General features: G+C 42.6%; 1 protein-coding gene across 2 annotated transcripts in view; it reads right to left on the bottom strand.

The window, feature by feature from the left end:
• Positions 1–226: 226 nt before the first annotated feature.
• Positions 227–23,951, bottom strand: part of met (MET proto-oncogene, receptor tyrosine kinase) — a 60,646-nt gene continuing 36,921 nt past the window's right edge. The window contains exons 10-21 of one of the 2 annotated variants that reach the window (XM_058074947.1): positions 23,347–23,446; positions 16,034–16,243; positions 13,078–13,227; positions 10,418–10,571; positions 8,907–9,041; positions 8,367–8,624; positions 6,877–6,957; positions 4,967–5,148; positions 4,771–4,880; positions 3,584–3,749; positions 3,372–3,508; positions 227–1,262 (exon numbers count right to left, since the gene is read on the bottom strand). In XM_058074947.1, the coding sequence (XP_057930930.1) occupies positions 971–1,262; positions 3,372–3,508; positions 3,584–3,749; positions 4,771–4,880; positions 4,967–5,148; positions 6,877–6,957; positions 8,367–8,624; positions 8,907–9,041; positions 10,418–10,571; positions 13,078–13,227; positions 16,034–16,243; positions 23,347–23,446 (1,975 nt within the window). In that variant the 3' untranslated portion in view covers positions 227–970. The remainder of the gene's footprint in view (positions 1,263–3,371; positions 3,509–3,583; positions 3,750–4,770; positions 4,881–4,966; positions 5,149–6,876; positions 6,958–8,366; positions 8,625–8,906; positions 9,042–10,417; positions 10,572–13,077; positions 13,228–16,033; positions 16,244–23,346; positions 23,447–23,951) is intronic. The other variant, XM_058074948.1, reaches the window with a different exon arrangement.

Below are 23,951 nucleotides of genomic sequence, written 5' to 3'. Positions count from 1 at the left end.
AAGTGTAGAGGTCATCCAGAGGTCGGAGTTCATAGGAAAAAAAAAACAACACAAAATGTTGCATGAATTTGATACTCAGTCAGCTCAAAGTTGTTTTTAAGTCCTTGAAGGCAGCAGTGGATAGCATGAGCATTCAGTGCGGACATGTAATGAGTGTAATGAGGACAGGCGCATGTGTTCAGCATCAGCAATCAAACAGCAATTAAAGCGCATGAAGAGGCCAATGTAGGAAACAGGTTTTTTTTTTAATTTCATGGTAGACTTGACAGGACACAATAAGAACATGTACCTTTACAAACAAATGCTAACATGTTTATTTACAACACAACACCGGATGACGGCTCATTCTAAAAATATAATACATTTTCCTTCTCATTGCAAACATTGAGCCCAGTCTGTCGATGGCCCCGCCCACTTCAGCTGCCAATCAAGCCACTCTTGATGCAAACGATCTTGGAAATGGTGAGCACAAAGTGGCAGTTTATCCGCTCCAATGAGTCCATGGTTTACGTCACCATTTTTGCATTTTCAAGCAAACGTACAGAACTAAAATGGACTATTTTGTTTTTGTTATTTCTAAGAGTTTTTTTGATGGCATGAATAATGGGAACATTCTCCTCCTCGGTCAGTGAACACACCTTTCCTGAACTATGGAAGTGTTCTGTGGAACTCAGTAGAAGCATCCAGTGACTTCACACACATGCACCACCGTAAACAGCCTCTATACGTGAAGTCAAGGTGACTTTCGTTCCTGTGTTGTCATAGAACATTCACATTAGAGATGACCAGCAGGACGCAAAGATGGTGGCTTTCCTGTGTCTTTACATGGACAGCATGCTGGTCCACAGACGAAGGAAGTCAATCACTTCCGTCCGAAGTTTGGCAGTGGCATGAGAAGGTGAAAGTTCAAGGGTCAATGCACGTCTGTACAGTGTTTGGACATACAGTAGCTGACGCTAGCGTCCTTCCTTCAGGCGCAACAGTCTCGCTCCTCATGGCAAAAAAGGAGGGGGTGTGATGTCAAGGAAGTGGAGGGTTCGGATGAAGAGGAGGAAGACGAAGAAGCGGGGTCAGAGGATGACGAAGGTGCGAGCAGGGAGGGGTACGGGCTCATCTTCTCGATGTTGACGTAGGTGGTGTTGAGCAGCACGTAGTGCTCGCCGCTGAAGCTAGAGAAGATGGCGGCGATGCGAGACACCAGCTCGGAGAAGGAGGGGCGGCGTTCCGGTTTCGGGTGCCAGCACTCCACCATCACTGTGTAGCTGCAAGGAAGGACAGGAGTCATCATTGTCTAAACAGCTGGCAAAACAAGTGAGTATTAGTGGATAGTCAATATATAACGCTATACTAGCTGTACACTGACTACTCTAAATCTAATCTTGGAGCCTCATTTGAGTCATGCTGCAACACTTCTTATCCATTAAATCTTTCCACACCACTGATATGTTAACTTTAAGAGAAATAAAGGAGTGTCCACTTGGCACACCCGTCCGCTAGCGCCTGCTTTCATTGAAGCCGTCAAGAGGGGGGGGGATGAATCTCCTGAATGTTTACAGACGTGCATCGGTGGCGTTCACGTTGATGTTTAATTTAGAGCTCAGGAAATGCAAGCCCTGGCCTCCCATACCTGAACAACCCCCCCCCGCCCCCAAACACACATACACACGCTTCAGGAATTCCTATTGACATTGTCTTTGCACTACGAGATCTCACTATGCATCCATTTCCTTGTATCTTTAAAAAGTGCAGTACTTTTTTATTTGAGGTATTTTGTTTTACATATTTTTCAAATATATTAATTATTATAATTAAATGTATATGAATATGCATTTAATATAAAAATACTATGGTACCCATCATGTCATTATATGGTTACATCACCCTTTCAGTATGTGTCAAAATATAATATATTATATAAATATAATATATTTTATATAATATAATAAATAAATACAAATACCAAATAAAAAATAATATTAGAAAGGCAGGAAGTGAACAAATGTAACAGTTAAGCTTTGCTTCTTCCTACTCCTTTTGGACATGTGGAAATGTAATGGTAATGGTTTTATTTCATTTGAACATGCATCAGATTACAATTGAGTGCATCACATAATCAGTTCACAGTTCCACATGTCCAAAAAGAGGAGGAAGAAGCAAAGCTTATTAAATCCTACCCCTCCATCTGGTACTTTTACAATCAGTAACTGTTACATTTGTTCACTTCCTGCTTTCCATAATACAGTTTAAGGTTTTTTTGTTTGTTTTTGTTTTAATAATGCACCTCGTACCGAAGTACAAGGTGATATGACCATCCAATGACATAATGGTTACCATAGTAACTGTCAATATAGTGATATATATAGCACATCATGACTGGTTCAAGACTCTTCATCCTTGTATTTAGCAAACATCAACTGCTTGTATTGTTTCTTGAATTGGCTCATTGTTGTGCATTGTTTGAGGTCCTTACTCAATCCATTCCATAGTTTGATTCCACATACTGAAATGCTATGGCTTTTTAACGTAGTCCTAGCATATAAGTGTTTCAAATGTAGTTCTTCCCTCAGATCATATTTCTCCTCTCTTGTAGAGAAGTATTAGATGACATTTTTAGCTAATTGGTTATTTTTAGCCTTATGCATTATTTTAGCTGTTTGAAGATGAACTATATCAGCAAGTTAAAAGTATTTGTGATTTTAGAAATAAGGAGTTAGTACGTTCTCTGTAGGCGGCATTATGAATTATCCTTACTGACCTTTTTTGCAGTACATTTAGCGAGTGAAGATTGCTTTTATAGTTATTAGCCCATATTTCCACACAATAAGTAAGATATGGTAGAACCAGAGAGCAATAAAGAGTGTGGAGTGATTTCTGATTGAGAACAAATTTGAATTGACTCAATTGTAACCTGATGCATGTTCAAATAAAATTAAACCATTACCATAAAATGCATATAATACACTATGTATACACATATATTTCAACAGCAGTTTGTTTACAACCTAAAATATTTAAAAAGTGTGAAATCCAGAGTGTGTTCGTCACAGCATGTCGGGAGGAGCTGCCTGCCTGTCAAAGCAGTTGGGAGCGGATCCAAAAAAAATCCAACACTGTTGACAGAGCGGTTTGTATAAATTGAATGCGGCTGACACTTGGTGTGATTGATGGGTCATCCTGAGGAGGGTAGCGTGAAAACTGTGGCAAGGGGCTCTTAGCAGCAGGCCGAGATAAGGAAACACAACAAGAGGAATTGCATGCCGGCATCGGATTTCCAGGAGGAGAAGCCGAGTTTCCACGTGACGCACATGGCGTTCATGATGGTTGTGTTTTTTTTTTTTAGACATGTTACTACATAGCTGGGTGACACTTACAGGGCATCGGGGCAGAACTCGGGCTGTAGCAACCTGCGCCCCTGTAGGAGGAACACCGTAATGTCGAAGGAGTTCACATCGGAATAAGGCGGTGCTCCGCGCGTCATCAGTTCCCATAGCAACACGCCAAATGACCACTAAAGGACATATAAAAACACATTAAATTTTGGATATATGCACCCTTGATGCTATTAAATGAATCAATTTCTCACCACATCTGACTTGGTGGTGAACTTGTGCGTTTGCAGGCTCTCAAGCGCCATCCATTTGACGGGAAGCTTCACACCGCTCTTGTTGTGGACGCTGTAGTATTCCTTGTCGTAGACATCTCGGGCCAGGCCGAAGTCGGCTACCTTGACTGTGTAACTCTCATCCAGCCTGTCACAGCCAATCACCACAGTTTTATCAAGCATCTTTATTATGCGCTTCCAGGACGTAGTCAGTGACATTGTTGTGTTAAACAATAAAGTTAATATAATATGAAAAGTCCCCACTATGTTCCTCTGTAGAACAACCAGGTTTAGAGACAGCTACTTCCCCCTGGCCATCAGACTGCTCAATGCCAAATAAGCCCCTCTACCTGCCCACACGCACAACCAAAACTTAAATTATTATTCATTCATTCATTCATTTTCTACTGCTTTTCCTCACGAGGGTTTGCGGGGGGTGCTGGAGCCTATCCCAGCTGTCTTCGGGCGATAGGCGGGGTACACCCTGGACTGGTCGCCGGCCAATCACAGGGCACATATAGTCAAACAACCATTCACACTTACATTCATACCTATGGACAATTTGGAGTCACCAATTAACCTAGCATGTTTTTGGAATGTGGGAGGAAACCGGAGTACCCGGAGAAAACCCACGCATGCACGGGGAGAACATGCAAACTCCACACAGAGATGGCCGAGGGTGGAATTGAACCCTGGTCTCCTAGCTGTGAGGTCTGCGTGCTAACCACTAGTCCACCGTGCCGCCCTTAAATTATTATTATTTATTCTAAATTATTTAAATTATTTGTACAAATTACTTTTTACGCTGTTCAGTGTTCATATTTGATGTCATCTATTTATTCTCCACATTATTATTTATTATTTATTATTTATTATTTATTATTTATTATTTATTATTTATTATTTATTATTTATTATTTATTATTTATTATTTATTATTTATTATTTATTATTACACGGGAGCCAGGCAACGACATTTCATTGGCAATTTCACTGCTGTGTTATTGTGCAATGACAATAAAGAAAGTCTATGTCTATGTCTAATGATAATAGGCGACAGAAAACCCTCCCTTCGCTAGAGGAACCTTCCTCGCACACAACTAAAAAAAAACGCATGAATCGATTTACACTTTACAATAAAGCCAGATTATTTCCTAAGGTGGTCTTACATGCAGTTCCTGGCCGCCAGGTCCCTGTGAACAAACTTCTTGCTCGCCAAATACTCCATTCCTCTGGCCACCTGCAGTCCAAAACCCATCAGGTCCTTCACTGTAGGGTTCTAGAAGGAAACAAACACCATGGATGACTTTACCCACACACAACAAGGCCCTCACGAGGACATTGAGGTTCATGTGGAAGTCTTACGTGGCCTTCATCACGGATGAAGTTGCGAAGATCGCCGTGCTTCATGTAGGGCAGCACCATGAGAGGCGAACCCTTGGGAGGGAGGCAGATGCCCAGCAGGGAGAGCACGTTGGGATGGCTGAAGTCCTTCATAATGATACCTTCCTTCAGGAACTGAGTGACCTCTTCCAAATCTGTGATGCCTTCAGGACATAAGACAAAGCTCTCATGATGTCTCCTCTGACACGTCACAGAGTATGTTCACATTTAGAGCTTTTAGAGCAGACTGAACGCTGGTGAGCACTCTGATGATGACTGACGTAATGGAGCAGAAACCTCCTCCTGACCTGAAGCATCCCAAATTCCCATTTGCAGATTGCATAGGGTCCTCGTATGTCACGCTCTTTTAGCCCCAGTGCTGCTCTTCAGAAAGATTAGCTTGGAAGACAGCTTTGTGTCCTATTGACTACCAATCAGTCCAAGGACAAACAATGTGACTGTTGACTTGTTGTCATAGCGACAGGTTGACTCCATCAATGACAGCTTCCAGATATAACAAAGGACAACAAAGAGAAGATGCAGCGGGGAAACACTTAAATCAATAGAAGGTTCACATCCCGTGGGACCGGACCTCATCCCGCCCTAGCATGCAACATCAATCTAGCTTCTTCCAGTGATGCTCACCATAGGAGGCTCATTCATCACCATTGGCTTCAATGTGATGTCATACACTTTTAGAAGATGATGGATGGGGAGTTTGATGTATTTCAGGAGGACAGGCCTCATCTGTCGAACGGATATTTGGCATGATGTAGAGTAATGTTGCAGATAATTCAGCAGAAGTCCTCAGAATAATGCATGCTTGCAAGGTAGACCACCCTAATGTATCCCAATGGCAGTGTTCAATTTGGTGACAAATATTTTTCATCACAACAAACCTTTTTCCCCCGCCCAAATTATCAGATCATAGCTAATTTCGTCTTGTAGACAAGAGGAAGAAGTTAATTAATTCATTCATTTTCTACCGCTTATCCTCACGAGGGTCGCAGGGGGTGCTGAAGCCTATCCCAGCTGTCTTCAGGCGAGAGGCAGGGTACACCCTGGACTGGTCGCCAGCCAATCACAGGGCACATATAGACAAACAACCATTCACACTCACATTCATACCTATGGACAATTTGGAGTCGCCAATTAACCTAGCATGTTTTTGGAATGTGGGAGGAAACCGGAGTACCCGGAGAAGACCCATGCATGCACGGGGAGAACATGCAAACTCCACACAGAGATGGTCGAGGGTGGAATTGAACCCTGGTCTCCTAGCTGTGAGGTCTGCGCGCTAACCACTGAATCGCCGTACAGCCAGGAGGAAAAAGTTAAACATCTCAAAAGAAAAAATACTGTAGAGTTGAATTCATCCATTCATTCATTTTCTACCACTCTACCACAGGTATGCTGGAGCCTATCCAAGCTGACTTGCGAGAGGCTGGGTACACCCTGGACTGGTCTCCAGCCAATCACAGGGCACATATAAACAAACAACCATTCACACTCACATTCATACCTATGGACAATTTGGAGTCGCCAATTAACCTAGCATGTTTTTGGAATGTGGGAGGAAACCGGAGTACCCGGACAGGGAGAACATGTAAACTCCACACAGAGCAGAGATTCTTTAGTGAAACAGAGTGAAATATGGTAAAGGTTGCCGATCCGTGTCGTAGACAAACCACTGAAAAGGCTGCTAGAGAGATTATTTCATGGATTAAGCGTAAATCAAATGATCCGCACTTGAGGTTCCAATGTGAGTCTCGCTAGGAAATGAATCCCCCCTCAGTGCTGCATTCCGGATGGAAAACACACAACTAAACATCCTCTTCTTCTTATGACTTTGCTGGACCTCCACACGTATAAGAAGAAGAGAAGATTCTTACGGTTGAGAGACTTGATAGCGCAGTGCTGGTTCTGGCCATCTGGCTCCAGTAGGGTTCCATGGAAGACGCATCCAAAGTGACCTAAGGGAACGATACATTTTACATACAGTATTTACATTATATACTGCTCATGGACTTCTATGTATTTTGTAGCATTTTGTCCATCATTCTCAATCCTTATGTGAAACATGAACACATATTTATTTCCCTTTTTTGTGCATTGGGGAAATACCAGTTTTGACAGTAAAGCCGTCACCAAAAAAACAAAACACCAACAGTATTCAATAACCAACCGTCAATTTTGAGTAAGCAATTTATTGCAAACAAGCAATGAAAGTGAAATAGGCTGTTCATCAACTGTCTTTAAAAGTGAAAATTCATTCATTCATTCATTCATTTTCTACCGCTTTTTCCTCACGAGGGTCGCGGGGGGTGCTGGAGCCTATCCCAGCTGTCTTCGGGCGAGAGGCGGGGTACACCCTGGACTGGTCGCCAGCCAATCACAGGGCACATATAGACAAACAACCATTCACACTCACCTTCATACCTATGGACAATTTGGAGTCGCCAATTAACCTAGCATGTTTTTGGAATGTCTACACAAAAATTTTGATTCAATGTCATTTTCTGTCAGGTATTTAATTTGATGGCAAAGGCAAAAAAGCTCTCCCTCTTTTGAAGCTCTACTTAGAACGTCTTTAAGATCCAACAGTGCAATTTTTCAATACAGTACAATTTAGATTTATTTTGTACCATATTTATACCACATTAAATACACTTTTGAAGACTAGTGGCTGTCACCATGGAGAGCTACATATTGGTAGATTGACTTGTTTTCTTATGTTTTTGTTTTGTTTGTGTTTTTCTTGCAAAAATAAACAAATGTTTAAAATAACTTTGTTGTTGAATGCAAAGCAAACCTTAAATAAGTCCATGCTAACTCTGCCAGGGTAACCCAACACCAGGGTTTATTCATTAACACCCCCCCCCCTCTTCAGTGAATTATTTGTTGGCAATAGGGTTTTGTGGGGGATGGGGGTGGAGGGTTCAGGAATTAAATGAGCGCGGCGTTCTCCTATCACGTCGTCGCAGATGGCCGAGGGTGTTGGATTACCAGTCCGCACAAAGCAGCATGGGAATACTCGCTGTGAGTCGCCACCTAAATCAAGGCTCCTTTCTTCAGGGGATAATCTCAAGTGGGGTGTGTGGGGGTGTTACGGGGTTTGTTGGGGGGGGTCTTCTGTAGTTGTTTTTCTTCACTTGATTTTCTGCGGGTAGTCTACTTTCAGGCTGGGTAGTGAATTTTTCCTGCCCCCAACAAGTACTTTATACATGACACCAAACACTTTTACAGTGGCGTGTTGCTTAGAGAAAGGTACAGATAAAAAAGACAGTCGTCACATAAACTAATATAATCACCGGTATAAGAGCCACTTTGTATGGAAAAGTGTTGACAAATGTCAACAATCATGTGACCATGCCCCACTGACCTCTCCCGATGATCTGGTTGAGGTGAAGCAGCAGTCGTTCCTTGGCGATGACCACGTGCTGCACCTCTGTCAGGAGGTCTGGATGCAGACTGGACAGGTCGATGTGGACTGGCGCCATCAGCAGGGGGGACACCAACTCACCCTCCATTCCCATTCCACGGGCCAGTGTGCCCAGCTGGGGCGACAACAGCTCCCTGTTGCCCCTTCCGTACATAGGGGGGGCTGCACGGCATGTCTCAGGTCTGTCGGTGCTCTGATCTAATGAAGGTCGGTCGAAAAAGGGGGGGGGGGGGTCAAAGATGAGGTCACATTGCTATGATGTCATTTTATACTGCTGCTATATACACAGCTGAGGATTGTTATGATATGCTGTGATATTTGAACCACCATTGTTTCTGTTATTTAACATGCACATTTAGAGGGAATTAAAAACTTAACTATAACTTTGTTCATGACCAGGAGGCATGGAAGCAGCGCATTGCTCATGCTGCTGAAGCTGTTAGTTAAGCAGAGGAGGCAGAGCTTGTCTGATCCACGTACCCTCCAGCAGGGTGGTTCTATAGTCCACCGACTCGTGCGACACCATTTCGTTAGTAGGGCTGACGCTCCTTGCGTTAGCCAGCCTGTCCAGATGCTGGATGTCACCCCGGCCATCATACCACACCTCAGACAGATCTACGCAGAGGAAGAGTTGAGAGCCGGGATGGAGGGAGAAGATGTGAAGCGGAAGGAGAAGGACAGCGAGGGATGATGGAGAGAGAAGAACACGAGAGACGTTAAACTCAGAAAAGAAACCCAACACACACATACTATGGCATGATCACCCAGCACACAAAGATTCTCTTTACAAATAATGCTCACGGGAGAAAAATAAATGACCTGCTATCCAGCGTTGTTGTGTTGCCTTGGTAGAGGTCTCTGCTTTTGTTACTTCCATGTGCTTAAGTGCAGTTTGTTCATTAGTTAACAGAAATGCGCTTTCCATAAAAACTTGATGGGTGGAGCAAGTGCAGACCATTCAGTTTTGGTGCAGATCCACATAAAGTGTACAAAGTGTGTCAAGTATCTATCTAGTGACCCACTGGATAGAGCTGTGGTGAAAAAGGCTTGCAGTATGATTGCACCAGGGGTCTCAAACACACGGCCCGCGGGCCAAATGTGGCCCGCAGGACACTAGTTTGAGGCCCCCGCCTTGATATGAAAGTTTAATGTTAGTGCGGCCCGCGCAAGTTTGATATGGATGCTGTATGGTATCATGTACCCAGAAAAAATAATTACGTTGGAATAATGTTCATGTTAAAGGTTAAATAACTGTTAATAGTTATCCTCCCTATCTGTGTGGAAGTGGTAAGTTTTTGGCTATTTAAGTTTAAAGGAAATAACTTGAAGGCTACTGTTTAGGTCGCTAGCTCTCTAGTTTGCGAGTTAGCATGTGTCTTAAGAACCTGCAGTTGCGCAATATGTTGTAAATAAAAAGAGTATAAATGTGACTATAGTCGTGTTTTGTCATGTCTACAGGGCTCTAATAATGCTTTGTTAATTTTAATCTGAAAAATATAATTTGTCTACGCACCAACTATACTATGTGGTTTCTTAAGTTTTTATTATTTGCTGTTTTATTATTATTATTGTTATTATATTTATTTATTACTGATTGGTTGATTTTCTTTATTCTTGATTTGTTTATTTATTTTTCATCTTATTTTGTGCAGAAAAATAAAAATTAAGATATTTGAGAACAGTGGAATGTTTTATCAGAGCTTATATTGTAGAAAAGCGGAACCAAAGCACTGAAAAATTTGTATATTTTTCTGTTTTTAATAAATGCGTTTTTTTTTTTTTTGGGAAAACCTGATGCGGCCCAGCCTCGCCCAGACCCTAGCTCCAGTGGCCCCCAGGTAAATTGAGTTTGAGACCCCTGCACTAGATCGAGCTATGGTGAAAAAGGCTTGCAGTATGATTGCACACAGTTTTTAAATAAGCACTACCGCCACCTACAGGACTGAACTGTAACTTATCTTTCTAAAGGCCGACATTTCCCTTCCACTCACCATCAATGCGCTTGCTCCTCCTCCACATGAGCAGCGTTGCAAGGAGCAACAGCAGCAGGCTGACTAGAACGCAGCCCACAATGAGACCCGTGTAGTCCTGCTCCTGGGCGAGAGTCACCTTGCCCAGGTGCCTGATGGAATCCGCTTGGCGCCACTGAAACACATGATAATCATCACCACCGTCGCACTTTCAAACCATGATAAACAGCCAGGTTTGAAACACAGCTGCTTTGTGTGAAAGATGAGCACAACGCCACTTTTACAACAACAGTGATGCTTCTAGGGGGGCAGAGCTTAGGAATGGTTCATATTTGGGTTTGATCCTGTTGAGGCTTTTAGCTATATAGACAGTACCTTACTTACTTAAACAGACACACACACACAGGAAGAGGGAAGATTACATCACTGATATTGCTTTTGCTTTTATTAGGTTTAGTTGATATGAGGACCCATTGCTATCTCAGAAAATACAGTGTGTGTGTGTGTATGTGTGTAGCTCCATATAGCTAAAGGATATTAGCCTCAGCGACCTGGAGATAAAAGGTTCTGTTCACAAGTGATGTGACTGATAGTGTTGGACAGGATCTCTTCCTGTTTGATCCACATTCTTGGTGCTTCTAGTATTAAAGGGGCCTTAGGGCTTTCAAAATTATACAGGATGTCAGCATGCACCATAGTAAGCTAATTTTAATAAAAAAATAACAAAAAACTTTAATTATATTAGGAAGGCAGGAAGTGAACAAATGTAACAGTTACTGATTGTAAAAGTACCAGATGGAGGGGTAGGATTTAATAAGCTTTGCTTCTTCCTACTCCTTTTGGACATGTGGAACTGTGAACTGATTATGTGATGCACTCAATTGTAATCTGATGCATGTTCAAATGATATAAACCAGGGGTCTCAAACACGCGGCCCGTGGGCCAAATGTGGCCCGCAGGACACTAGTTTGAGGCCCCCGCTTTGATATGAAAGTTTAATGTTAGTGCGGCCCGCACAAGTTTGATATGGATGCTGTATGGTATCATGTACCCAGAAAAAATTATTACGTTTGATTGATGTTCATGTTAAAGGTTAAATAACTGTTAATAGTTATCCTCCCTATCCGTGTGGAAGTGGTAAGTTTTTGGCTATATAATTTTAAAGGAAATAACTTGAAGGCTACCGTTTAGGTCGCTAGCTCTCTAGTTTGCGAGTTAGCATGTGTCTCAAGACCCTGCAGTTGCGCAATATGTTGTAAATAAAAAGAGTATAAATGTGACTATAGTCGTGTTTTGTCATGTCTACAGGGCTCTAATAATGCTTTGTTAATTTTAATCTGAAAAAAATAATTTGTCTACCCACCAACTATATGTGGTTTCTTAAGTTTTATTATTTGCCGTTTTATTATTATTATTATATTTATTTATTTATTACTGATTGATCGATTTTCTTTATTCTTGATTTGTTTATTTATTTTTCATCTTATTTTGTGCAGAAAAATAAAAATTAAGATATTTGAGAACAGTGGAATGTTTTATCAGAGCTTTTAGTGTAGAAAATCGGAACCAAAGCAAAGTTTATTCATTTTTATGTTTTTAATAAATGCGTTTTTTTTTTTTTTTAAACCTGATGCGGCCCAGTCTCACCCAGACCCTAGCTCCAGTGGCCCCCAAGTAAATTGAGTTTGAGACCCCTGATATACCCATTACCATTACCAAAATACTCCATAAATCTCAATGTTGTGTACAGGATAAATCTGCATTCTTCTCTTGTCCAAAACATGTGATTCCGCAGTCTCCTCCCCCAACCACACATAGACGACCATACCTACAGTATGTGGCATCAAACTGTGCTTTGTTCACAAAAACTGCTGTCGATGAAGCGGTGAGATCAGTGACTGTGAGGTAGGTCTTTAGCAAAAAAACAAAAAAATCTTCAGATTGCTGCCTCACAAAATGTTTAACATCCTTATACTACTTGCACATCAGTCCTGCAGACAAGCTGAATGCTTTTTACCAATGTGGCCATCAGAGGGTTAAAAACATAGCGTAGTCATTAGTAACCAAAGTGGTGTGTAAAGACTTGGTACCGCTCTTAAACAACGCTTGACTTTTAATCTGCGACAAGACAGCTGGATGCTGACGCCTTTCACTCATCATGTGGTGCACTAAAGTCCGGCCGCCTCCCCCCACTGAGGCTTTTACTGGGCTCTGAAGTTGTTCGTAAACCATGTGGAACGGCCAAGGAATGCAGACTTTTCGGTGAAGAAGTCAAAATGGACCATGGCAGAGGCGTCACTTCCAGACTAAAAACAAGGCGGTAATGTTGTTGGGGACTGCATGGTGGCCATCAATAAACAGCTATTGTGTTGCAGCTACATTTGCAACCTTGTATCTGACATCAATAAAAAACAGTAGCGATTGTCTGTAACATCTACATTCACTAATGACACCAAATGCGCATTTACATGAGAATGATACCAATCAGTTACACTGCAAGCACTTAATGAGGTTGTTGATGTTCCAATGTTGTCTTTTTTAATAACAAACCTCACCTGTCAGTACGATCCTGTGCACAATTACACACATATTGTTCAATTACCGGTATTCTAAACTAAGCAGAACATTTGTATTGGACCGTGCAGGTATACTTAAAGGAGTGCCCAGTAAGTGTGCCTCACCTCCACCTGCAGCCCCTTGGCGGTGGCGGCCTGCAGCTCATTGGGGACGGTGCATTGCAGAGTGTTTCCCACGAGGTTTAGTGTCTCGCAGCTGTGGTTGGACACGGTCAGAACCTGGCATTTCATTGCCTCCCTGTCCATGCGGTCGCCCTGCACAGACGGAAAAGTGGGGATGTTATAGCAGAATGTTTGAGCGGAGGAAAGAGAAGATGATCGTGACAGTGATCAACAGAATTACCATAATGACTGTAATAAAGCCACTTAAAGTTTTCCTCCATGGTTGGCAAGACAATATGTTGCAGATGTTGCGGAACGTAGCCTAGCTGTGCAGCAAGATGCTGCCATGTTACCTTAATTTTTCCTTACCTAGTCTCGTCTCATTATATTTTCTGCAATTTTCTTTTTCTGTGCACATATTTTAGCTCACTCCAATGTAATTGGAGAAATATTGGTGAAATATGAAAAAATGTGTGTATCTGCAAATATTCTATGTTGTTCTATGTTGCTGAAAAATGATATACAGGATTTTGCAGTTTGGAAAAATGTAATAAAAAGTATCGTGGATGTGTGGTCACTGATGATTGACACTGATGTATCGCCATGGAGACAATACACACTGTGTGCAAGTTGGATAAAAAGCCACTGCTCTTTCTGTGCTTATCCTTCATGTGTTCCGTTTCTTGCTCACTCTTGTTTTCCTCCTTATTGCCTCAACACACGCACACACTCACATGAGTACACATGCTCATGCACTTATAGATGCACGCTTGTTGGAGTACAGCACAGCAAAAAGCAATAAAAACAATCATCACATTCCTTGCGTGACAGGTCGGGATTTTCTAATTTGACACAGAGTGGAGGCCTGCACCTGTTCCGACACACACACACACACGCACAGACTCACATTCACAGGCACAGAAACACACATTTTCAGGAGTGCACACATAAACATGCCTTGCCTAGAATTGAACCCATGATATTAAAGATTAATGGAAATAAATATTACAAATAATAAAAATTAATACAGTTGGTAATAATATACTGTAGTTAAACTCCTCCATGAATGACCACCTTAACGTGGTGGAGGGGTTTGAGTAGCCGAGTGATCCTAGAAGCTATGTTGTTTCGGGGTGAGGAGCTCGGTCCGTGGCTCAGAGTAGAACTGTTGCTCCTCCACATTAAATTGAAATGACTTCGGCTTCTAGTCTAGATGCCTCCCAGACACCTCTCTGGTGAGGTGTTCCGGGAATGCCCGGGGAAGAGGAGGCCCCCGGTAATTATGGAATTCTCACACCTGGCCTGCAGGGAACGCTTTGGTGTCCTCCCGGTTGTGCTGGAAGAGTTGTCGTTCCCTAATAAGTAGTTCCCTACTGAGACTTCTGTCCAGGAAACACGGACCTGGATAAGCGGAAGAACATGGATTCAATATAGTTAAAATTGAAAAAAACTTTTCTCTTGTTTTCCTTTCAACTCAATTTCACATAATTGTATTTGTCGCAGGTTGTTTATTATTGTTCTTTAATTGTATTCAGTTAGTAAATGTCTTAATTTATCCTTAGAATACTGTTATTTCCGGTGAGACGCACGGCTGTTTAAGCCTACCTTTTAAGTGTTAAGTTACGGTGTGATGATTTAAGTGTTCCTTCTAACATGACAGCATCAGTCAGACTGTTACAATGAGTAACGCCCTCCTGTGATTTCCCATGGATTGAAAGCTCGTCATGAGTTCCCTTATAGTTTATGATTGGCTCTTGCCCATCAAAGAGCTACCCTTTCCTCACTGACAGGATTTAAACAATTAATAGTAGTTCTAAACATTCATTCGTTCAGAGTCATGGTTTTATCCATACAGTAAACTAATCAACATTAAAAAAATCATAGCCAATAAAGATAATTTCACTCCACACTGGCCGCTAGCCGTGACGTTGTTGTGTTTCCCCATATGTTGCCATGACAACTCTTGTGAGAGAGGAGTGGTGGACACGATGCCAGATGCGAGGAGCTGCCACATTACGGTCAACGTCTCTAAATAAAGTGTCATGGTGATAAATGCCTGGGAGTCTCTCATCGAGCGATAAGAGAGATTGTGTCTGCTTCCTTCACGTCAGTCATGGAGACTGTGAGCCAACTGTATAAATTTGTGTTGCGTGTGTGTGTGTGTGTGTGTGTGTGTGTGTGTGTGTGTGTGTGTGGCAGCTGTCTGAAGCTGGATAAGATGAGGACAATTCAGTCTTGGCTGTTATCCGATGATGCATCACTTCTCTGAGCTGCTGATAAAACCTGGACTTTGGTCAGATGAAGGAAGTGCAGGCCAGGGTCGGAGGTGGATTTAGCCACGAGGGCAAGGTCACGCTTGGGAAAAAAGAAAACGATCCAAGATCTCCTGCAAGCTGTTGAGCACAGCTGCCACAAAGTGTCTTGCTGCGGTCAGGGGACCAAAAAAAAAAAGTGAGAAAACGGGGGAGAACTATTTGTTTCATTGTGTGTTTGAAAAAGCCAAGAGCTTTGACCTTGGCACAGAGAACAATGAACAACGGCCAAGGAGGCATCGGATGGGGGGATGGGGCAGTGTGGAGGCCCTTCACACACACGCACACACATACATACATACAGACTGAGGGGTGGTGCAGTGGGGATGCGGACATGGTGGCCGAGGAGGTCGCTACAAACGATGGGAAACAGACTCTACTTCCTGTTTTTCGTTTTGTATTGTTTCCTTCCAGGCTTCATCCAAACTGTGCATGTGCGAAAGTATGCCAATATGTCCACAAAGTAAAAAAAAAAGCCTTTTATACGTACTGTATTTTTTTGAATCAGTGTTGCTGTGAGACTTTTAAAATAAACACAATTATGTCAATATTATAATCAATGTGGATTTCCTACAAATTAATTGACACCTGTTGTAGATCTTGGGAGATCTTGTTTCGGATCTCCCAAGAGAACGCCTGTGTCTTACCTTGAGCTCCACAATGCTCTTGTTGTCCTTAGAGGTCAGCTTGGGGTCCTGGAATAGCGGGTCCTCCACGTAGATCAGATCCCACTGATCTGTCGAGTAGCCGTCCAGGATGAAGGCAACCTTGGTGACCACTGGCGGTAGCAGGGCAAGTTTAGCCAGAGAGGGCGTGGTGCACTGGATAGAGGTCCGGTTCTCACCGTAGACACAACTCTATTTGAGGGATAGGTACAAAAACAACCAAATAGTTGGAATCTGTATTTTTTTGTCAAAGTTAGACTTCAGTAAACAAATTATTCCACTGCAAACTGTAAAAGTCGATTGTTTGTGGAGGAACCTTTAAGGGTTCCACCCCAGTGGCATGATGGGTACCTCTAAAGACAGAATATTCATTCATTCATTCATTTTCTACCGCTTTTCCTCACGAGGGTCGCGGGGGTGCTGGAGCCTATCCCAGCTGTCTTGGGGCGAGAGGCGGGGTACACCCTGGACTGGTGGCCAGCCAATCACAGGGCACATATAGACAAACAACCATTCACACTCACATTCATACCTATGGACAATTTGGAGTCACCAATTAACCTAGCATGTTTTTGGAATGTGGGAGGAAACCGGAGTACGCGGAGAAAACCCACGCATGCACGGGGAGAACATGCAAACTCGACACAGAGATGGCCGAGGGTGGAATTGAACCCTGGTCTCCTAGCTGTGAGGTCTGCGCGCTAACCACTCGACCGCCGTGCCGCCTAAAGACAGAATAACGTGCTTTTTTTCTCAGTGCAGATAAAGGGCTGGATGTCATCAGGATAACAATCGAAGAGGAATCATAGTAAAGAAAGAACGTCAGAGGATCAAACACAGAACCATGGGGGACGTCTCAGGAGAGAAAATAGATCCAGATAGTCAGAACCGATTCCACATGAAAATTTTCAAGGGAAGCAATAATACACCAAACTTCTATCAGTTTTATGCACTGTACACCCTCCTGGTCTTTACAAGCTGTGGTGTCTACGTGCATGGCCCCCCAGGCACTATTCTTGCACCTTGTCTTCTTGCTGATGGAGAAACTTGAGTCATATGGACATCTTTTTATTGACAAGTTGCTGATGGAGAAATGCAGCCAACAACTTGCAGGAATGTCACCTGGAAAACGTAATTCCCTATAATCTGGTGCATCTCAAATAGAGGAGCGAGGTGTCAGTTTGGGGAGGGGGGGCAAGGGGCAGGGAGGAATTTCACTATCAGTGTTGTTCTGTTCCCTCTGTTCCCTTGACCCCTAGCAGCAGACACAACAGTTTCCCAATAAAGGAAATTCTCCAATTATGACTTACAGTACATAAGATACAAATCATTTCTCTGTGACATTCAATAGAAACAAAACGCTTTACATTAATTGTGCTAGCCTGATGGTTATTTACATTGGAAATCCTATATATGTGCTAATAATTAGCATTGGTTCAACATCGCCATAAATGACTGCTGGTGTCCGACCCCACCAAACTCCTCCAAAGAATGCCCTAATGGAGCTTCCTTTGTGCACTGGGAACAAAACAGGGTCTTACCCAAAGGGTCCCCACAAAGCCGGTAAGCGTACAATTATCTAAAATTTCTCGCTAAGATGAAGAATGACGATTCAGGAACAACTAAGCAATCAAGTCCAACCTCTCATCAATCCATTCATTCATTCATTGACTTGAACTTTGTTCTTTGTGTTGTCGTCTGATGTGATCCATTTGCCCCACATCCATTGTGTCTTTTCAGTGCAAAGTCATGACTGATTGCGCTTTCAAATGTTCGCATTGTGACCCGGGCTTGCTTTCTTTACTGCACTGACGCACATCCAACACAAACAAACACCTCAAGAACATTGACTGTTCTTGAGGTGTTGATGCATGCAAAGGGATGCAAAAAAAAAATCACAGCGCTCATGTTCCGGTCTCTTTGGAAAGGTTAAAATAATAAGACACTTGTCTTCCCAGACTGATCCTTAAGTCTTCTCGTTTAGTGGGAGGAATGCCACAAGTGACAGCTGGAGCCTCACAGGCTGTGAGTAGATGCTAAATCACATGGTAATGATGTTCTTATTTCATACAGACAACTCTATGAGTGAGTGACGTCCTTATGACATCCTACGAGGTCGACAAACCCTCAACACCAGTCCTTCTCGCCATGTCTCTGAGAAACGGCACAGCAGGTGCTGCCGTGCACTTTAACAACACCTTTTTTTTTTTTTAAAGGGCCCGTGCTGACATGGGGGTCTCAGTGGATATGCAAATAAAAGCTGCTTGAAGGGGATATCTCAGCACTTAAGAAACCTCTGGGAAGGAAACACTTCCATGTTAGGCAGAACAAGCTTTTAGTCTAATAAATGAACATGTAATAGTCCGCGTAGACACAACAACTCAAGTGTGGTCAGTCAGTGGCGGCAGCTAGCTTCTTGCCCGCTAGAGTCTTTGGACCCCAAATATGACTTTTTACCAGATTTACATTTTGTTTTTAAAAACAAACAAGCAATGTGCTTATTTGGAGCTTGTTAATGTGCCACGGGAAAGCAACAAATAGATCAGGGGTCTCAAACACGTGGCCCGCCGGCCAAATGTGGCCCACAGGACACTAGTTTGAGGCCCCCACCTTGATATGAAAGTTTAATGTTAGTGCGGCCCGCGCAAGTTTGATATGGATGCTGTATGGTATCATGTACCCAGAAAAAATTATTACGTTTGATTAATGTTCATGTTAAAGGTTAAATAACTGTTAATAGTTATCCTCCCTATCCGTGTGGAAGTGGTAAGTTTTTGGCTATTTAAGTTTAAAGGAAATAACTTGAAGGCTACCGTTTAGGTGGCGAGCGCTCTAGTTTGCGAGTTAGCATGTGTCTCAAGACCCTGCAGTTGCGCAATATGTTGTAAATAAAAAAAGTATAAATGTGACTATAGTCGTGTTTTGTCATGTCTACAGGGCTCTAATAATGCTTTGTTAATTTTAATCTGGAAAAAATAATTTGTCTGCCCACCAACTATATGTGGTTTATTAAGTTTTTATTATTTTCCGTTTTATTATTATTATTATATTTATTTATTACCGATTGATTGATTTTCTTTATTCTTGATTTGTTTATTTATTTTTCATCTTATTTTGTGCAGAAAAATAAAAATGAAGATATTTGAGAACAGTGGAATGTTTTATCAGAGCTTTTATTGTAGAAAATCGGAACCAAAGCACTGAAAAAGTTTGTATATTTTTCTGTTTTTAATAAATGCTTTTTTTTTTTTTGGGAAAACCTGATGCAGCCCAGCCTTGCCCAGACCTTAGCTCCAGTGGCCCCCAGGTAAATTGAGTTTGAGACCCCTGAAGTAGATATTTGTGTTGAAAAGATAAAACAACACAGTAATAAAATAGGATCTAGTCATCCATCAGATTGAAATTGTGACTATTGGTGAACTATGTGTGAGCTCGCTTCATTCACGCTGATTGTGTGAAAGTTAGCCTTTTCCCCAGAGAGCCATCAACATGTGACCTCAGCACAGGTCAATGACCCGGCAGACAGGCAACGTAAGCCCAGACACAGTGTGTGTCTGTGTGTGTTCCTCCATAACTACATGTTGCGTGTAGGTGTTTGTTTGCCAAATTGTTATCTCTCTACAGAAGCTGAATGACAGATAAGATCATCACAGAGGTAGCAGTATGTCCTCCTCAGGCAAACAAACACAGACACCACAGTGTGCAGTGTGTGTAGCAGTAAAAACATCACCCTCATGGGAAATCCAACCTGCAGCGACTTGCTTGCTTGCAATAAGGTCATAGTGGAGGAGGAGACTTAAAGAAGAATTATGTGCAGTGATGTAAAGAGATGCTAAAATGACTTCTTAATACGGAATGCTGTGAACCAATAAAAAGTGTCCTTTTCCCTTCAAAGGATGTGGTTTCATTTCAGCGGCAACTGGAGCGAAACACAATCTGTGACAAGTCTGATCCCAGAAAACTACAGTGGATCAGGAGAGGACCAAGTTCACATGCACACACTGGACAATTCATTAGGTACACATACGCAATGACGTCCAATGTAACAGTTAACGTTTCTGATAAGATACGATAAGATAATAACGTTCGATTTACATTTGTATTCATTACGGAGGCTCAGTATATTTATTTTGAAGCGATACCAATAAAGGGCGGCATGGTGGTCGAGTGGTTACCGCGCAGACCTCACAGCTCGGAGACCAGGGTTCAATTCCACCCTCAGCCATCTCTGTGTGGAGTTTGCATGTTCTCCCCATGCATGCATGGGTTTTCCTCTGGGTACTCCGGTTTCCTCCCACATTCCAAAAACATGCTAGGTTAATTGGCGACTCCAAATTGTCCATAGGTATGAAAGTGTGAATGGTTGTTTGTCTATATGTGCCCTGTGATTGGCTGGCAACCAGTCCAGGGTGTACCCCGCCTCCTGCCCAAAGACAGCTGGGATAGGCTCCAGCACCCCCGCGACCCTTGTGAGGAAAAAGCGGTAGAAAATGAATGAATGAATGAACGATACCAATAAAGATAACCTCAAGGAAACCATTATCTTCAACAATGGCAAAGGACTGATTGTCCGGTGACATCATTTCCAAAACGGTTCGCTTCGGCCCTCTAGCTATCTCTTTTCAAATACTGCAGCGATAGGAACAAGCACCGTGCCTTTCTTTGGGGCAGCTTCTTTAGCAATGCTTCTTTGTAGGCTTTCAAAACACTGTTGAAGCCATGCTGGCATTTCAGGTGGCTGATAAGGTTTGAAGTGTTGGCGCTTCACGTTTTTTTCCCATCTTGGTAGGCATATCCGGACTAAAAGTTAGGCCTTGCATGTGAGAACCAAGCAAACACGCAATATCAGCATGTAGCCTGAGGACGTATTAATAAATAAATGATTTATTTATTTAACCATTGCAGACTGCAACCATGGACATATTACATCATCAATGATAAGCTTCGTCTAAGTGCCTAAAGATGAACGAATCTCATTGCTGATCTTTTTCATTGTTGATCATTGGTCATTTTCAACATATTTAACACCAAGTGCTATAAAAATAAAATAAATGAAGCCCAGACATTTAAGACGTTAATTCAGTAATTCAGAGCACAGTGAAAACGTTCTCACACAGTCATGACACGCGTGTGTGTGTGTGTGTGTGTGCAGTGCAGCTGAGGAGATCCAGAACATCCTGAAGGCCTCGGCGTGCTATTGGACTAGAATGACAAGTGGAGCAGACTGTGGATTTCCCATTTCCTGTCTTTGTGCTCCCCGTCTACACTTCAGTTTCTTTTCCACCATTTTTTTCCTCCTTAGCAGTAACATTAGAACGTCTGATGACAATAACATGCACTCCACGCACTGATTCTTTTTTTTAATATATATGTTTTTTCCTACCTTCTTCTCACGTGATGCTTTGACTGCTTCCTCTGGGGGAAGCCCGCTATGCTAAGAGCGCTAGCTTCTCCTCCACTATTTTTTTAAAACACAGAAGCATGTCAGGCTGCAAGGTGGACGAGTGGTTATGGCGTACGCCTCACAGCTAGGAGACCCGAGTTCAATTCCATCCTCGGCCATCTCTGTGTGGAGTTTGCATGTTCTCCCCGTGCATACGTGGGTTTTCTCCGGGTACTCCGGTTTCCTCCCACATTCCAAAAACATGCTAGGTTAATTGGCGACTCCAAATTGTCCATAGGTATGAATGTGAGTGTGAATGGTTGTTTGTGTATATGTGCCCTGTGATTGGCTGGCGACCAGTCCAGGGTGTACCCCGCCTCTCGCCTGAAGACAGCTGGGATAGGCTCCAGCACCCTTGTGACGATAAGCGGTAGAAAATGAATGAATGAATAACATGTCATAAGTGCAGAATCCCCCAGCAAACTGAGGGACCTTGGAAGAATTTCCATTCAAAATCAACAGGATTCTTGGCTGTAGATGAACTCACCCTAAACATGTTGACAAGAGAGTGCTAATTTTCATAGAATCTCAGCTTTGATCCCCAGATACCCCAAGAACGTTAGTTCAGATGTTATTCAAAATCAATAGGGTTCTTGCTTTGATGAAGAGTCTGAACTGAAGGTTTAACAGTTGACGGTAGGAAAAAGGTTCTGAAGGATCCCACACAGTATTAGTGTGACATTTGAACAAAGCCACCCAAAGCATCTCGGTTGAGAAGCGGCTCAAAATCAGCAGGGTTCTCCCATTGAAGCAGAACAGTAATTTTTTTGAGTTTGAAGTTCTTTTCACACTGATCACCCAAGAGGGAACCATGTAAGAAAGAGTACCGATCTGAATTTTGACTCATGGGTACCTCAAGAAGTACCCCTAAAATCAGTAGGATTCTTGCTTCGGAGTACAAAAATATGTTCTGAAAGTTCTGCTCTAACTGCCAAATCTGAACTTTGAACCCAACTGATGAGGCTCAAGAACACTGGATCAGATACAACAGGGTTCTTGCTTTGGCATTGAGGAATCAGTTAATTGATAGGTTGACTTCTTAAGAATCTTAAGAACTTGGATTTGGGCCGGTCAAAATCAGTATGATTCTTTGATGCAGAACAGTAAGTTCTTAACATTTTTGCACCACCAAGAGAGCACCATTAAGTAGTACTTGTACCAATCTGAACTTTAAACCACCCAGCTCCCACAAAAACCTTGGAGATACTTTAAAAAGCAGTAGGCTTCTTGCTTTGGTGTAGAAAAAGCCATTCCAAAAAGTTCAGCTCAAAGGGGACCTGCAGTATTAAGCTCATTTATGGCGCTTTGTATTGAGTTGTGGACTCCTATAGAGCAACTACTGTACACACGATAAGCCGAACAAAAGGTTTTCTAGATCTTCCAGATTTTGCACCTCTTTCTGGGGTGTTTCCGTTGACTTCCTGAATATGACCCAAACGGTCTGTTTAATTTGCTCCACTCCCGGTCTTCCTCTAGGTACGCCCATTCTGCTGTGATTAGTCACACTCCTAAGCACTCCAGAGGACTTCTGGACACATAGGTCCGTGCAGGCAATCTTTAGCTCATGTAAGGAAGTCCAGATCGCATTGACATCAGGAGAACTCTGTAAAACCAAGCGTGCAAAGCCTTCCCAAACTTAATTATCTGACGCTTTGGCATTTTGTAACACGAGAATATAACATTCTATCAAGATCTAAAGAAAAGTATAAAAAGCATATATAGGTCCCCTTTAAACTGTACTCATGAGAGTCACGCAAATGTCAATAGTGTTCTTGTCGAGACAAAGAAAAACAAGCATGAACGTAAAGACATTTTGTGCATATGAGTAACTTTCTGCTTTTATGTGACTCACCACATGGAAGACCACGGCATCCTGGACCGTGGTGAGGACCATCTGAGGCTGGAGGCCCGACTGCAGGAAGAAGCCGTGAGCTGATAGCGTGCAGCCTCCGCTGTGCAGAGTGAGAGCGAGGGGGAGGACAGCGGACATTAGCGTTAGTTAGCATCAGCGGGGAGAGACACAGGAGACGCCCAAAGGGAGCGACCTGTTGTTAGCCTCTCGACACCTCCCACTCGCTTCCTTTTGGCTGTAAAGATGACGCTTTAAAGCATCATCATCATCGTCATCCATACGAGGTCAAACTTTCACAGTATTTTAGATGAATTAAACACAACAGGGAGACAAAGATCTCTAGATACTATCTCTAGTATTTAAGCACCAAAGACACACTTGCAGTTCTTGAGCATGATGACAAGATAAACTACATGTCTAAAGGGGCCCGACCCATCCTACTCATTTCAGGGGCTTTTAGAATCATATTGGGTCCCAGTGGACCAAGTCAATGAAGACCTAACTATGTAACCATAAATGTTCATTTATCCCTTTCATTCATCATTCATATGTTTTTGCAGGTAAAACTATATTTGTAAAACTATAAAAATCTGATGAAAGCTGAT

Source organism: Doryrhamphus excisus, chromosome 6, assembly GCF_030265055.1.
Source record: "Doryrhamphus excisus isolate RoL2022-K1 chromosome 6, RoL_Dexc_1.0, whole genome shotgun sequence".
NCBI lineage: Eukaryota > Metazoa > Chordata > Actinopteri > Syngnathiformes > Syngnathidae > Doryrhamphus > Doryrhamphus excisus.
The sequence above is the reverse complement of the archived record's forward strand: the minus strand, read 5'-3'. Positions and strand labels throughout refer to the sequence as shown.